The following is an 18098-nucleotide window of genomic DNA, read 5'->3' on the forward strand; positions in this document are numbered from 1 at the left end:
GTTGAGTTCTAAATATGACCATAGGAATCTATATGATCCCAAGAGTAAGAAACCTAAACTTATTTTCTCACTTTTTCTTAAAATTTTTTTGGAAAGTTATATATATATATATATATATGATAAGAGAGAATGAACAATGGTGATGGCTGCACAATGTTTATGTACTTAATGCCACCCACTGGACTGTATATTTTGAAAATGCTTAAAATAGTGTATTTTATGTTATGTATCTTTTACTACAATAAAAGGGAGAAACAAAGTGAAAATGAAATAGTATATACAAGGGTATTGTAGTGATCCTTATATCCCTGTCAACCCACAAATCCCATCCTCAGAAATAATCAATTTCTCATGACTCACCTTTCGTTTTAATGCATTGCTATACAAGTCACTATTTGCATAGTAAATTGGTGCATTTATTTGAAATATTTTTATTCCAGGAATTTCTTTCACCTGAAGAGTAAAATATTGCTGAATTTAACACATGGAAATATTTCAGAATGAAAACTGCATAGCCTCCCCACTCCAAATAGAAAATGAATGCAGAAGTTGCTAAGGTCTCCTTTTCAGGGCTTAGCTAAAATAGTGTCACTCTAGCGCGCACACACACACACACACACAAAGATAAAAAAAGAAAAAAAAAGTCACTCTTATCTACTCATGCTCTGAACAGAACTGACAGAGACCTTTTAAACATGCACATCTTTCCATTTGTTTTAAAAGTCAGTCTTTGTTTTATTTTTACCATTAAACACAAAAAAGAAACTGAAAAATACTCAAAAACAGAAAAGAAAATGGATAGGAGATGGAAGGCTGCTGCCCAGACTGTGAGAGGCAGGCAAATAAAGTGAACAAGGATCCTAAATGGACACAAGTGAAACTGAGTGAATATTTGATCAAGAACCCTCGTGGAACTCTGGGAGGCAGGCTGGAAACAAGTAATCCTGCATATAATTCTTTGGATTGAGGAAAAAAATAGCAATCCTAACACCTTTACCTTAGAGTGAATTTTGTTTCCTCATTTTCTACTACCTTAGCGTGAGTCTGAGAATTTCTTCCCAAGCATAAGACAAGACAGACAGACAAAACTAGTTTTAAAAGATTTTGTAAAAATCTTTGAGATTCCACAGAAGAAAAGAACATTCAAAATCAAGGAAATCTGAAGCCATAATTTTAACCATTAAAATGAAGTGGGAGAATTCCACAGCCCCACCACCTACATTTTACATGGTTAAAATTATTTTACCATTGGTTTACATTCATCAGAAAAAAACCATGCACACACAAACCATCCTTTCAGTTTCAATACTGTATAAATATATACTTTAATTTCCACAATATATACTTATTCCCATTAAAAAATGAGGAAAAATAAATATTGGAAATTGAGTAGTTAATGCATAGTATAAATTATAAAATTGAATCCATACAGTAGATCAAAGCTCAGACTTTTCACTTTGACCACTATGTCTCCCACCTTACCCCTACTTTTTGTCCTGGGTAAAAATGGTACTTAGCCAAGCACATCACATGCTTACAACCTTTTTAAATGATAGAAAAAGGTCCTACCTCCTCATATGCGTCTATATCAATATACACATCAGTTTCAGGAAGCTGTCCAAGGACTTTGTAGCTCGGACTGAAGACAGAGAGTGTTAAATACCATTGTGTTGAGGCACAGCGTGTGATTTCAACAGGAGGTTGTGTATGTTTGCGTCAGGTTGGGGTTTGCTAGTGCATTTGGGAATGCTTGATCCTTACATATTATGTCCCCAGTGCCATTCCAAGCCTAACACACCCCACACACATCACACCACATACACATCACATGCCACACACACACATACATACCACACATGATACGCACACACCATGTACATCTCATACTACACATATGCATCCCAATACCTACCTCACACACCACACACATACACAATACACTTACAATGCATACATACCACACACACATATACACACAATAAACACATACCACACATACAGAATACACAATTACATGATATACCACACATATACATACACACATGCATACATACCACATGTATAATACACAATACCTCCCACATGCATACACACACAATGTACACACACCATACATACATACCTCATATCACACACAATATACACACAATATATTACACATATACACGTCATACACACCATAGATATACTACACAATGCACATACCCCACATGCATACACACCATGCACATACATACCACACATGTGCAATACACACATACCACATGCACCTCATACCACACACATGCTCCCACACACAAACACAATACACACACAATGTATACACACCCCACATACCATACATACACAATACACACATCTATACATAATGCATGTACACCTCACACATACATACACACAATGCATACACACCCCACACACATGCACAATACAAATACTTACACATAATGCATACACACCACAAAGACACACAATACACACACACCAGACATACACAATATACACAATCACACCATATACCATGCATACACATCCACACATGCATACAAAACACACACATACTACATGGCACACACAATACCATACACAATACACACATACTATATACCTCACACCACACACACCCGTACATACATATACACACACACATGCATACACACCACACATGCAATATATAATACACACACCACACACATACATGTGTACATACCACACACATGCACACACTACACAGGCAATACACATACATGCACACACATGCATACATACCCCCACACTACATGTCACACAATACCATACACAATACACACACCATATACCCCTCATACCACACACACACCCCCCCACATACACACATACACACCTGCATATACAACCTTCATCCCACATACACACACACACCTGCATATACAACCTTCATGCGAGACACAATACACACCACACACATGCATACACACACACAATACACATGCATACACATCACGCACTTATACACGTATCACATACACCTCACATATAACATCACACACACACACACATCACGTATACCTCACACCACATACACAATGCGTATCACACACCCTATACCTCCCCTCCCTGCAACACCATACCACAAATATGATCTGGTCAGGACAAAAGACTCAGGCATTTAGAGGTGGAGGCAACTCTGAATATCGCAGAGTTCAAGTTATGCCAGGGATATATGTAACACAAGTTCTCCTCATGCCACTCAGTAGACAGAACTGTCTTTCTGCTCTAACTCTAAAGTAGGAGAGGGAATTTTTGTTTGTTATTAGCAAGAATCACTGACTCATGGTAGGGGAGTAGTCAATTGAGGGCGTGGAGAGAAAATGAAAATCTCAAATTAGCATAGAAGTTTTCTTAATTTAGTCTGAATGGATTTTAAATATTATTTTTTGAGAGTCCTAATTTTTTTTTTTTTTTTTTTTTTTTTGAGGCAGAGTCTTACTCTGTTGCCCAGACTGGAGTGCAGTGGTGCAATCTTGGCTCACTGCAACCTCTGCCTCCCGGGTTCAAGTAATTCTCCTGACTCAGCCTACCAAGTAGTTGGGATTACAGATGTGTGCCACCACGCCCAGCTAATTTTTGTATTTTTAATAGAGACGGGGTTTCATCATGTTGGCCAGGCTGGTCTCGAACTCCTGACCTCAAGTCATCTACCCACCTCGGCCTCCCAAAGTGTCAGGATTACAGACAGGCATGAGCCACTGTGCCCACCCCTAATTCCTAACTCTTTGTAGGACCATCTGGCTCAAATTAGACACTGTAATAACGACAGATACATCTTGAACACCTGTTATTCTATCCTTTGAACAATGCTACTGGGCACTATTAATAATTAATATTATAATAATAGTTAACATTATTAACAATCCTGCTGTCATGTAAATGAGCAATTGAGGCTCAGTGGGATTAGGTGAGTTGTTCAAGGTGAGAAAGCTTGGCAGAGCCAGAATATGGCTCAAGGTCTTTGATTTGACATTCCACAGTTTTGCTACTATGTCCTGGTGCTTCTTAGCATGAATGTCAAAGTACTTTGTAAATTAGAATATACCACACAAGTGTTAGCTATTTTGCTGTATAGATTCCCTCCATAAGCATTCAGAGAACACAAATGATGTGCCTGGTACTAGACTCCAGGAACATCACTTTTACAGACAAGACGCTCACAGTCTAGTGATATTTATGGACAAATATGGTTCTGAGGACTGATACTGTAGATAAGGAGCCAAGGCTCTCAGCTGAGTTTGCGATTATGAGAAAACCTCTAAGAGACTCAAAGTGCCGTCCATGTGTTGCAATCCAGTGCCGCAGGGGAGGCAGAGCAGGAGATAGGCACATGGATCACAAGTACACAACTAGCTGAGATGGACACATGCAAGGTGCTGGGGAAGGATCAGAGCATTGCTGTGGGTACCCAGGGGAAGTTGAGGTCCCTGACTGGGCCTTAAAGGATGAGGATTTCAAATGTAGAAGATGAACAGGCCTTCCTGATGATCTGCAGTGCCCTGGCACACCATTTCTGCAATACTATTGCTCCCAGTGAAGGCCAAGTCCTCACTACTTCCCTAATGACACCAAGAGCAAGAAAGTCTCTTTTAATGAAATCCCATGGGGTTTTATTTGGCATTTCTTATGCTTATCACACTGTACCTTGCTTACACCTGTTGAGGCACTTATAACTGTGTATTCTAAGTCTTTAAAAATTTACTTTTGTTTTATTATTTGCTTATTTCTTTTTTAGAGATGGGATCTTGTTCTGTGGCCCACGCTGGAATGCAGTGGCCTGATCATGGCTCACTGTAGCCTTGAACTGCTAGGCTCCAGTGATCCTTGTGCCTCAGCCTCCTGAGTAGCTGGGACTATAGGTGTGCACCACTACACCTCGCAAATTAAAAAAAAAATTTTGTAGGTTGGGTGCAAAGTCTGACACCTGTAATCCCAGCACTTTGGGAGGCTGAGGTGGGAGGAACACTTGAACCCAGGAGTTCAAGACCAGCCTCAGCATGATGGTGAGACCCCATCTCTACAAAAAATTTAAAAATTAGCCAGGTGTGATGGTGTGTGCCCATCATGGGAGGCTGAGATGGGAGGATCCCTTGAGCCCAGGAATTCAAGGTGGCAGTGAGCTGTGACCGTGCGACTGCACTGCAGCCCATGTGGCAAAGTAAAACTCTGTCTCTAAAAATAATAACATAAAAAATAATTTTCTTTTTTTGGTAGAGGCAGGGTCTCATTATGTTGTCCAGGCGGGTCTCAAACTCCTGGCCTCAAGCAATCCTCCTGCCTTGGCCTCCCAAATTGCTGGGATTAGGGGCATGAGATGAGCCACTGTGTTTGGCCTATATTCTAATTTTTCGAAGATGGATTATGAAATGCTGATTGAGGCCAGGAGCGGTGGCTCACGCCTCTAATCCCAGCACTTTGGGAGGCTGAGGCAGGTGGATCACGAGGTCAGGAGTTCAAGACCAGCCTGGCCAAGATGGTGGAACTCCATCTCTACAAAAATTACAAAAAATTAGCTGGGCATGGTGGCAGGTGCCTGTAATCCCAGCTACTCAAGAGGATGAGGCAGAGGCAGAGGCAGAGAACTGCTTGAACCCCGGAGGCGGAGGTTGCAGTGAGCTGAGATCACACCACTGCACTCCAGCCTGGGCGACAGAGCATGATTTTGTCTTAAAAAAAAAAAGTGCTGATTGAGTCAGCTTCTGGATTTGTAAAAACTCACATCTAAGTCATTGCCTCACCACGTACTGTGATCTTGGGCAAGTTACCCAATCATTCTAGACTTCAGCGTCCACATCTGTGAAACAGGGTTGCTAACTGTCATTGGGTTATAAGATTATATGAAATGACATAAAGCATTGATCTTTGCACAGAGCCACGCACATAAGTAATTATAATAATTTGTGCCATCCTTACTTCATTGTCCTTATTAACACCATCATCATGATAATGTGTTTGTCATCCTTAGGACAATGCAACCTTTGAGGGGAAGGACCATGTCTTATATACTGCACTGTCCCCAGAGTCTAGCATCTCCCTGGGAATATAATAGGCCTCAACAAGTATCTATTTAGTGAAATTATAATTTTTTAAATTTTATAATGCTAACCAAATTGTGAGCTTTGGGGGGCAGAAGCTGAACCTCTGTCACATTTATAACACTTGCAAGTGCCCAAGTTCAGGAACTATCTGCAGAACGATGTGATTTGTCTCTCTCTTTTTTTTTTTTTTTGGTTGTTGTTGTTGTTGAGGCAGACTCTTGCTCTGTCGCCCAGGCTGGAGTGCAGTGGCACAATCTCGGCTCACTGCAAGCTCCGCCTCCTGGGTTCACGCTATTCTCCCGCCTCAGCCCCCCCAGTACACCTTCCACTGCAACCTCTGCCCCCCAGGCTCAAGTGATCCTTCCACCTCAGCCCTCCAAGTAGCTGGGACCACAGTGTGCACCACCATGCCCGGTTAATATTTTGTACTTTTGGTATGGATGGGGTTTTACCAGGTTGCCCAAACTGGAGTTTTTTAAGTTTTTTTGAGATGCGCTCTTACTCTTTCATCCAGGCTGGAGTGTAGTGGTGTGATCTTGGCTCACTGCAACCTCAGTCTCTCAGGTTTAAGCTAGTCTCCTGCCTCAGCCTCCTTAATAGCTGGGATTACAGGTGTGCGCCAACACACCTAGCTATTTTTTTTGTATTTTTAGTAGAGATGGGGTTTCACCATGTTGGCCAGGCTGGTTTTGAACACCTGACTTCAAATGATCCACCTGCCTCAGTCTCCCAAACTGCTTGGATTACAGGTGTGAGCCACTGTGCCCAGCCCAAACTGCAGCGCCCGCCACCACGCCTGGCTGACTTTTGTAATTTTAGTAGAGATGAGGGTTCACCATGTTGCCCAAGCTGGTCTCGAACTCCTGACCTCAACTGATCTGCCTGCCTCAGCCTCCCAAAGTCCTGGGATTACAGGAGTGAGACACCACACTTGGCCAAAAGTTACAGATATTTTAAAACCATAATGTTCACCAAAGTTCTGAGATAAAGAACTCTTATATATACTAATAATGTTCTTTATAAAAATGGGAAACACTTCTTTTAGATAAATATGGGCAACAGTATTGGAACTTGTTATTAAAAGTAGTTAAATTCTTATTTTGAGTTTAGAATCCCACATATTCTTAACATTTTTCTGTTATGTCATTTGTGATGATGAAAGAGCTCATCTCCCACCCTTGAGGGTAGGGAGCATCCAGACATCCTGCAGATAAGGGGTCAACATCCTCATAAAGTGCCCTTTCAACACACCGCAGTCACAACTTGAAGATTTCATGTGATTTGCAACCACAGGCAAAACACACTAGCTTCATTTTCATTTCCCTGTGTGAAAGCGGGAAGGGCACTGGCATTGGGAGAGTGCGTGGCACTTCTCAGGCACTGTGCTGGCTGTTTGTAGGCCTTGTCATTTAAACCTTATTGTAACTATATGAGGTAGAAAGTATTAGTCCCATTTTATAGATGCAGAAACAGGCTCTGAGAGGTATGCAAAATCACAGAGCTTACAGAGGTGCTGCCAGGACCTGACTAAAGTCCAGGCTATTTCTATTTTATTTTTGAACTTTGAGATGGAGTTTTGCTCTTGTTGCCCAGGATGGAGTGCAATGGCACGAACTCAACTCACTGCAACCTCCGCCTTTCGGATTCAAGTGATTCTCCTGCCTCAGCCTCCTGAGTAGCTGAGATTACAGGTGCACGCCACCACACTCAGCTAATTTTTTGTATTTTTAGTAGAGACGGGGTTTCACCATGTTGGCCAGGCTGGTCTCGAACTGCTGGCCTCATGATCTGCCCACCTCAGCCTCCCAAAGTGCTGGGATTCAAGGCAAAAGCCACTGCACCTGGCCAGTCCAGGCTATTTCTATGACAATGTTTCCTTTTCACCTTTATGGTGATTTATCATAAAAAGTTTTTGTTTTTGTTTTTGTTTTTTTGATAGAGACAGAGTTTTGCTATGTTGCCCAGGCTGGTCTTGGCCTCAAGTGATCCTCCCACCTGAGACTTCCAAAGTGCTGGAATTGGGATTACAGGTGTGAGCCACCACGCCCAGCCCATAAATATATATATATATATATATTTTTAGATGGAGTCTTGCTCTGTTGCCCAGGCTGGAGTACAGTGTCTCAATCTCGGCTCACTGCAACCTCCACCTCCTGGGTTCAAGCAATTCTCCTGCCTCAGCCTCCCAAGTAGCTGGGATTTCAGGTGTACGCCACCACACCTGGCTAATTTTTTTTTTTTTTTTTTTTTTTGAGACCGAGTCTGGCTCTGTGGCCCAGGCTGGAGTGCAGTGACGCGATCTCAGCTCACTGCAAGCTCCAGCTCCCGGGTTCATGCCATTCTCCTGCCTCAGCCTCCCGAGTAGCTGGGACTACAGGCGCCTGCCACCACGCCCGGCTAATTTTTTGTATTTTTAGTAGAGATGGGGTTTCACCTTGTTAGCCAGGATGGTCTCAATCTCCTGACCTCATGATCCGCCCGTCTCGGCCTCCCAAAGTGCTGGGATTACAGGCTTGAGCCACCGCGCCCGGCCTTTTTTTTGTATTTTTAGTGGAGACAGGGTTTTACCATGTTTGTCAGGCTGGTTTTGAACTCCTGACCTCATGTGTTCTGCCTGCCTTGGCCTCCGAAAGTGCTGGGATTACAGGCGTGAGCCACTGTGCCCAACCATATTTTTTCAAAAGTTATTTTATACTTTCCCTAGTGGGCTCAGCTCCCTACTAGGGAGAAGAGATAACAGGGATAGTGGTTCAGGGTGGAGGAAAGGACAATGGAAGGACTGCAAATGATAACTTGGTGTCAGAGTTTGCTTCATGTCATTGAAACCCATGTCCGTACCTGGTGCCAAAACAAACTACAAGAGGGTAAATAAACCTGCATAGCACTAGACCGGGAATGGCAGAAACAATGATGGAAATTAGGCTCTTTTAACATAACCATTGATAGGAGCATAAATTGTGACACAGTAGAGCATTTGGCAAAATTATATGGAATTTTTTAATTGGCATTTTGTTCATTTAGTCAACAGGCTACATGAGTGTTACAACTCCCTCTCACACTAACTAGAAATCATCAAAGGGCTCCACTTTTACCAACTTAAACTTTGGTCTACACTCAAAGTCAACATTGTAATCTCTGCTGCGATACTCACACCCATTCAAATCTGGGCACTCACCTCTGTGTTCTGTAAATCACAGTCAGCAGAGCAATGATCACAGCAGTGATCAAACCATAGTCCAATCCCAGGAACAAGGAGGACACAAAAGTGGTAAGCCAGATGGTCTAAGTAAAAGACAGAAAGCTTGATGAAGAACCATGTTAAACATCCCACAAGAGGCAAACACGCAACTAACTGTGCACACACACATGCTACTTTTACCTTGCCTAACTGGATACTGCACATAACAACTGCATTAACTTATCTTTCTCACATTTTTCTTAGCATAATCATATTTGCTCTATGACATATTAACACAGCCATCACCTTTGTTACTTACCAGCTCTATTTTGCTGGTTCTCCAGAAAAAGGGGAGATCTGAGAACTGCATAAACATTCCCTTCAGGTTGACAATCACAATGGCGGACAGCACAGCCTGAAACAGAGCACATCCCCCATGCCTCTCCTCTTGTGTCCACAGAGTACCCTTTGCTGGTTCCTCACTGTCCTCCTGCTGTCCTCCCCATGTCTTCTCCCTACTCACTTCCTATATGGCACTGATGGTAGCTTTGAAGCCATGGACACCTGGATTTTCAGGACCTGGTTAGCTAAAAGGGACCTTGGAAAATCAGTCTGTTTTTTTTTTTTTTTTTGAGATGAAGTCTTGCTCTGTCACCCAGGCTGGAGTGCAGTAGTGCAATCTTGGCTCACTGCAACCTCTGCCTCCCAGGTTCAAACAATTCTCCTGCCTCAGCCTTCTGAGTAGAGTAGCTGAGACTACAAGCACATGCCACCACACTCAGTTAATTTTTGTATTTCTAGTAGAGATAGGGTTTCACCATATTGGCCAGGATGGTCTTGAACTCCTAACTGCAGGTGATCCGCCCGCCTCAGTCTCTCAAAATGCCAATTGCAGGTGTGAACCACCACACCCGGCCGGAAATCAGTCTGATATCCTAATAGCAAACCTGCATGGTGGCCAATGAGGTTCAGAATTAAACTTGGTACTCAAGGAATTATTTCACCTATGGTCTTTCTACATTATGATCGTCTCTACTCTATATGGTTTCTGATCTCTACTAGATTAAATGTATCATCATGTAACTATCTTATGAGTATAGGCCACCTCAGATTTTTTTATGAAAGTATAAGGTCATAGAAGGTCAAAGAGAGAAGGGACGTTCAAGATCAGCCAGTCCAAACTCTGACGCTGCAGATAAGGAAACTGAGACTCAGAGGAGTTAAGATGGCTTTCCCCAGTTCCTGCAGGCAGCTGTCAGTAGGTTACAGAGCAGGATCTTGGTCCTAGCCTTGGCCCTTTCTCATGTCATCCTGTGAGGGTTACAGTAAATAACCCTAATATAGCCATAAAAACATAAACAAATAAAATAGCAAAATCTCTACACATGAAAAAAACTTCACCCAAGTCCACATTATACACACCTGGGGCAATGATTCAAAGAGGAATCCAGTTGCTAATATGACCAGCAGAATCATTAATGAGGCCAAACAACCTGCAAGCTGAATGGGAGAAGACACATGGAGGGGGCTTTTAGGAGACCTGAATAAGAGGCAGGGCATAAGTCGGTTTTATTCTTTTGATAATTACTATGGGAAGATCAAGAAAATAAGCATTCAAATAAGTCAACTAAACCACTACATACCTATAGCTCCATCCCACTCCCTCTCTGAAGTTTTGGTTCTTCTTACGGCTTTTAAATGGAAGCTGAAATGCTGAAATATCCTAATTAAAATGCCCTTTCCAGAGGTAGGGGAAAGATGTCTGGTGTCAATCTGAGACCCACAAAGGCCACCAGAAGAGTTCAGGTAAGCCACATGTGGTCATTTCTTTTTTTTTTTTTGAGACAGAGTATCACTCTGTTGCCAGGATGGAGTGTAGTGGCGCAACCTCGGCTCACTGCAACCTCCGCCTCCCGGGTTCAAGTGATTCTCCTGTCTCAGCCTCCTGAGTAGCTGGGACTACGGCGCCCGCCATCACGCCCAGCTAATTTTTGTATTTTTAGTAGAGACGGGGTTTCACCATGTTGGCCAGGATGGTCTCGATCTCCTGACCTCATGATCCGCCCGCCTAGGCCTCCCAAAGTGCTGGGATTACATGTGTGAGCCACTGCACCCTGCCGGCCATTTACATTTTTAAAAATTAAAAGTCAGGTCTTGGTCGAACTAACCACATTTCAAGTGCTCAAGAGACACATGTTGCTAGTGGCTGCCATATTGGACAGTGCAGATATTGAACATTTCCATCACTGTGGAAAGTTCTACTGGATGGTGCTGGCATACCGCTCACACTCAGTCTCAGGCTTTCATGAACAACATCCCATGTCTGAACTTTGAGGTTTACTGTTAGCCGAGCATTGCATAACTTTCCAATTTAACTGGAGAATACACCTCTTTCCTATAGATTCAGTTCCTTGTGATTCACTTCAACCAATCATGCCTTTCTCTGATTCACTATACAGCTCACTGGAGCATGGATCTGCAGGCAGAGTAGCTTTGTTTGGGTTCAGAATATCATCAAAAGATTAAAATTTAATTACCACCCATATCACCAGGTCTTAGAGGCCTGTTAGGTACACACCTGTGTCTTCCCACCAGTTCCCTCCTGAACAAGGCTTCGAGACAAGGAGCATGAAATTGAAAAGGTCTGGAAGAGTGAGCCAATGGAATTGCACAGTCCCAGGGCAATGAGCTCCTTTTCCATGTAGAAACAAAACACAAAAGAGATAGGTCATTCTTCAGGAAAAAAAGCATAATAGCCCATTTAATACACATTGTCAGCACTACAGTCTATCTCTTCATTTTCCTTTCAGATGTAAGAATTTGTTTAGCATGAGTTCAAAATAGGAATTATGGCATATTTTATAGTGGGGGGGAGGAAACACTTTGAATTTTTATGTCAGAGATAAATGCTGGGCTCCCTGCTTAGCCTCCTTCTTTCCAAACACATCCTCTACAAAATCTTCTTAATGCTTAAGAAGAAAACTGCACGAAAAGGGACAAACTATTTTTATTGAGAAAGTTATTGTTGTATAGGACTCTTGGCATCTTTTTAATGCCTGGGCTATTGCTCATCAGTGAATACATGCCAGTGTCTTCCTGGGGCGAGTCCTGCTCTTAGGTTTACTTTGGGTATTTCTAGTTTGACAAATGCATCTCAGATGAATGTAGAGCATCTAGTTTCTCCTTAGAATACATAAGGTATTGAAATAGACATTGTTATGTCAACATTATAGGTCACAGTGTTTGGATTAAACACCTTATCTATGGCTGTGTTATAAAGTAGGTGACAAAGAGAATATTGTGGAGTTAGTGATGAATCATATACCCAGCGTTTAATGAACAAAGATAAGCCTTCCTGGGGAGCAAAAACGCCCTGGAAAAACATTTAATTCTAAGCTGTGAGCTTTAAGAATAGGGATAACATTACAGGTTGAATAAATACATGCTTCAGATACATCAATCACCAGTAAAAAAAGTTTTTCTACCAAGATAGATTAGTTCTTGTGCCTTCCACAACTGACGTTGGTGATTGTACAGCTATGAAACATCTGCAGGAAACTGATTATCTTTACCTGATTGCCGTCAACCTGGTAGCCATGTTTATTTGCTAAGGTCTTGGCCATGGAGATGGTCACTGAAAATCCAACGACGGCTATGGCAATGGCATCTACGTACACAAGGTGGAAGAGGCTGGTGTCCGGATTGGCTGGAGGTAGCAGCCTGAAAAGTCAAGCTGACTTTAACTTGTGTTGTGACCACAAGGGAAAAGAAAAAAAAACCCTGCGACTGCAGGGAAGCATTTTAGGGGGGTATTATCTGCAAATGAGGTGATCAATGTTTGGGTACTTATTTGCTCTGGTTAGCAAAAAGGAGGGCCTTCCTTGACACAGAGAGGATCTTTTCAGGCTCAAACTGCAGAGTGCAGCTTTCTACCTGGATGGGTTATCAGAAGACATCAGATGCCGTTTTATTTATAAAAGGAGTAACCTCATACCTCATGGTACCGTAATGGCAAGTGTAAGACACAGAAAGCAGGAAGAAGAGAGGGTCAGCAAAGTGCTCGGATGCCACCAGGCATCTGAACCCAAGTCCTGGGGTGGGGAGGAGCGTAGTCTAAGGGCTACCTTAGAGGAGAATTAATGTCCTGGCAATGCTAGGCACCCCATACTTCTCCCCCTTGTCATCTGATGTAAGGACTCTGAGTCTGCTACCTCTTCCTTTTTTTTTTTTTTTCCTAACCAATTAGCTGAGTTTGTAACACGGGAAGGGAGCAGGAGAAGACTATACACCTTGGGTGTCACCTAGGAATCTTTTGAATTTGGAGGAGACAAAAGTATGACTCCTGGAATCCCACAATGGAGAACCCAGCTTTTGTGGTACATACTTGTAGTCTGGGATTCTTATCCTAAAGAAACAGAATAGGGATTCCCTAGCATGTTATGGGGAGAAGTGGGCAATAGGAATTTTCAGACATTCTGCTCCAATTCAAGGCATTGGGCTAAACAATAATAGCAATAACTTAACTGATACCAATAATTATAATTATTACAATAACAAGCATTCATTACGTGCCTTCTCTTTGCCAGGTTCTGTGCTCATTTAATTATTTTCAATGGCCCAGTGAACTAGGCACCATTATAATTTTACAGATGAAGAAAATGAGGCATAGTGGGGTTCAGCAACTTGTACAAGGACAAGCAGCTCATCTACCAAGTACAACAAAACCATGAAGAACCTGCTTGGCTACAGCTATTTCTCTTACTATGTCATAGCGCAGTGACGGAAGGGATGTTTCAGGTCATGGAGTAAGGAAAGAGCGGAAGAAAGGGAAAGGAACCTAGTGTCTATTAAGGTGAGTTTACCTGCTACATACTTTACATAAGTCGTCTCATTTTTCCTCACAGCACTCCCATTACATAGGTTCCACTATTATCCCAATTTATAGGTGAATAAATGGATTTTGACAGATGTTAAGTGATTTTCCAAAATGGAGCAGGGAGTCAAACCTGGGGGGTCTGACTATAAAATCTGTTGTCCTTCCCTGCTGTTTGCTGCACAGGCATGAACTAAGAGGGAAGGCCTAGGAGCAGGTTTGGGCCTAAGGGAATAAGAATATAAGAAAAGGACATATTTTGGAATGAGTTAAGGAAAGTAAATAAACAAACAAGAAAACAGGATACAGTGCTATGACTGGGATCTTTAATAGTCAACTGTCACTTTCTGGGCACTGCAAAATGCACTGCTCATCTACCAAGTATGACAAAACCACGAAGAACCTGCTTGTCTATAGTAGATGCATTTATATGTGTATGTATGTGTACATAGAAGCGTGGTAGTTTGCTTCCATTCCTCCCATACGTAATTACATGTGCATGACACTCCCCCAATTTAGATGTGGAATCTGTTTCCCCTCCAGCTATATCTGGGCTGGCCTCATGATTTGCTTTGAGCAACAGGATGTGGTGGAAGTGATGCTGTATGAGTGCCTTAAGAGGCCTGGTAAATTCTCTGCTTTTCTTTCCTGTTGCTCTGAGCCCCCATGTAAAGAGGTCTGGCAATGCTGCTGAAGATACCACTTGTAGAGAACATGCCAGCCAGCCCTCACCTGTTCCAGTCACTCCAGCTGAAGTGTCAGACATGTGAGTGAAGCCTTCTTGGATCCTCCAACACTAGTCACACCTGCAGACATCTGCAGATGCATAAAAAACCCCAAGTGAGACCTGCCAAAGAACCACCCAACTGAGCCAAACCTAGACTAAATAATTATGAGCAAATTAATGGCGGCTATTTTAAGTCATTGTTTTGGGGTAGTCTGTTATCAGTGGAGCAATAAGACTCACAGGTAACTGAAATGGTATGATTGTATGTAGATAGGTAGGTAGGTATTTGTTACCTACTTGGTTTTGGGCAATGTTCCAGAAAGATAAGGTTTCTGGGTAGCCAATTTCCAGAAATGTAAAGTCTTTTTTTTTTTTTTTTTAAGTTAAGCTGTCACATATAGAAGGGAAGCAGTATGTTTGAGTACAATGCAATAGGAAAAGGAAGGTATTAAGTAGAAATTATAGTGACAAGTAGAGAGAGAGATATAGAGATATATATATATATTTTTTTGCGATGGTGTTTCACTCTTATTGCCCAGGCTAGAGTGCCATGGCATGTGTGATCTTGGCTCACTGCAACCTCTGCCTTCCAGTTTCAAGTGATTCTCCTGCTCAGCCTCCCAAGTAGCTAGGAGCGCCTGCCACCGCACCCAGCTAATTTTTGTATTTTTACTAGAGACGGGGTTTCACCCTGTTTGCCAGGCTGGTCTGGAACTCCTGACCTCGTGATTCGCCTGCCTTGGCCTCCTAAAGTGCTGGGATTACAGGTGTCTGCCACCATGCCCGGCCAATAATATGTTTTTAAAATGTACAGTTAGAAAATATAGATGAAGCAAAGAAGTAACATGATTAGAAACTAAAAACTCATTGAAATAACAGTCTTAGAACCCATTACTAATAAGTAATTCACATGACTTGAATGCTGTGTGTTCAGGTGTTCACTCACTGCCTTCCATGCATTATCTCCTGTAGTTCTCACAACTGCCCTTGAGATAAGCACTAATTACCACGCCCACCTGGCAGGTGAGGAAACGAGGCTTTGAGAAGATAAGTGGCCTGCTTAAGGTCACACAGCTAGTACGTGGCAGGCTAGGATTTAGGTTGTTTTGCTCTTAAATCCTATGTCACTCAAGGAGAGATTTTTAAAACTATTAAATTTAGGAAAACAAAAGAAAACAGAAAACCACTTGCCACTATTGGTGGGATTGTAAAATGGTGTAACTGCTATGGGAAACAGTATGAAAGGCTCTCAAGAAAGTAAAAACAGATCCAGCAATCCCACTTACAGGCATATACCCAAAAGAACTGAAAGAAAGGTCTCAAAGACATATTTGCACACCCATATCCACAGCAGGAATATTCACAATAGCCAAGAGGTAAAGGCAACCCACATGCTCATCAATGGATGCATGGAGAAATAAAATATAGTATATATCCACAATGGAACATTATTCAGCCTTAAAAAGGGAAGAAAATACTGTCATATGCTACAATATAGACAAACTCTGAAGACACTATGCTAACTGAAATAAGCCAGTCACAAAAAGACAAATGTTGTATGATTCCACTTACATGAGGTATCTAGAGAAGTCAAATTCATAAAAACAGAAAGATGAATGGTGGTTAGTAGGGGCTGGGGGAAGAAGAAAAGAGGAAGCTCTTGTTTCAGGGGTACAGAGTTATAGATTTGCAAGGTGAAAAAGTTCTGGAGATCTGTTTTACAATAATGGGAATATATTTAACACTACTGAAATGTACACTTAAAAATGATTAAGATTGGCTGGACATGGTGGCTCATGCCTATAATCCCAGCACTTTGGGAGGCTGAGCTGAGTGGATCACTTGAGGTCAGGAGTTCGAGACCAGCCTGGCCAACATGGTGAAACCCTGTCTCTATTAAAAATACAAAAATTAGTCGTGTGTGGTGGCACATATCTGTAATTCCAGATACTCAGGAGGCTGAGGCAGGAGAATCACTTGAACCCTGGAGGCAGAGGTTGCAGTGAGCCGAGATTGTGCCATTGCACTCTAGCCTGGGCAAAAGAGTGAGACTCGGTCTCAAAAAAAAAAAAAAAAAAAAAAAAAAAAAAAAGCCAGGCGCAGTGGCTCACACCTGCAATCCCAGCACTTTGGGAAGCTGAGGTGCGCAGATCATCTGAGGTCAGCAGTTTGAGACCAGCCTGGCCAACATGGAGAAACCCCATCTCTAATAAAAATACAAAAATTAGCCGGGCGCGGTGGCTCACGCCTGTAATCCCAGCACTTGGGAGGCTGAGGCGGGTGTATCACGAGATCAGGAGATTGAGACCATCCTGGCTAACACGGTGAAACTCTGTCTCTATTAAAAACACAAAAAATTAGCTGGGCGTGGTGGCGGGAGCCTATAGTCCCAGCTACTTGGGAGGCTGAGGCAGGAGAATGGCATGAACCCAGGAGGTGGAGCTTGCAGCGAACTGAGATCGCGCCACTGCACTCCAGCCTGGGTGACAGAGTGAGACTTCGTCTTAAAAAAAAAAAATATTAGCCGGGTGTGACAGCACACGCCTGTAATCCCAGCTACTTGGGAAGCTGAGGTAGGAGAATCGCTTCAACCCGGGAGACGGAGGTTGCAGTGAGCCGAGACGGTGCCACTGCACTGCAGCCTGGGTGACAGAGCGAGACATCGTCTCAAAAAAAAAAAAAAAAAGGTTTAGACAAAATTTTGTTATGTGTTTTTTACTACAATAATACTAAAAATAAAATGCACCCAATGATTATTTTTCATTGCAAGAGTACTAAAGTAAGAGGTAGAGGCAATAGATCCATTGATTATTTCAGTCACATGGTTACTTAAAACTACTTTCCTACCCTAGAGGAAGTGTTCCAACGACATCCACATTGTATGATTCTTTCAAGTTAAACCCAGCTGAAATGCCAGTTCCCATTACCACCTAAAAAGACACAAATCCAAATGCACCTTTAGAGATGAATGTTCAAATACTGCAAAAATCAGCTTCAAATATGTGAGTCAAGTCAAATCTATTCTCACTTTTAACATTCAGATTTAAAAAGAATTACCATTAGCTTCAACAATTCTAACTTCTCTTAATGACCCACCCCACATAATTAAAATGAACTCTACAGTTTATAACCTGGAATTTTCTTCATGCTTTCTCCTTTTCTCCACTGAGGTGTCTGGCTAGTTGACTGCAACAGAAAAAGGTCATAAAACCTTTCAAACGTTGACCTTACCTTTAGGGTGGTGAAATGAGT

At 42.3% G+C, this 18098-nt stretch overlaps 1 protein-coding gene across 5 annotated transcripts in view; it reads right to left on the bottom strand.

The window, feature by feature from the left end:
- The window catches only part of SLC26A5 (solute carrier family 26 member 5), a 92133-nt gene that overhangs the window by 28023 nt on the left and 46012 nt on the right, over positions 1–18098 (bottom strand). For 2 of the 5 annotated variants that reach the window (XM_025379637.1, XM_025379635.1), the window contains exons 9-16: positions 17694–17776; positions 12819–12966; positions 11825–11938; positions 10669–10746; positions 9566–9661; positions 9244–9350; positions 1570–1639; positions 361–453 (exon numbers count right to left, since the gene is read on the bottom strand). In XM_025379637.1, the coding sequence (XP_025235422.1) occupies positions 361–453; positions 1570–1639; positions 9244–9350; positions 9566–9661; positions 10669–10746; positions 11825–11938; positions 12819–12966; positions 17694–17776 (789 nt within the window). The remainder of the gene's footprint in view (positions 1–360; positions 454–1569; positions 1640–9243; positions 9351–9565; positions 9662–10668; positions 10747–11824; positions 11939–12818; positions 12967–17693; positions 17777–18098) is intronic. The other 3 variants (XM_025379638.1, XM_025379636.1, XR_003118593.1) reach the window with 2 other exon arrangements.

Source organism: Theropithecus gelada, chromosome 3 (assembly GCF_003255815.1).
Source record: "Theropithecus gelada isolate Dixy chromosome 3, Tgel_1.0, whole genome shotgun sequence".
Classification (NCBI taxonomy): Eukaryota; Metazoa; Chordata; class Mammalia; order Primates; family Cercopithecidae; genus Theropithecus; species Theropithecus gelada.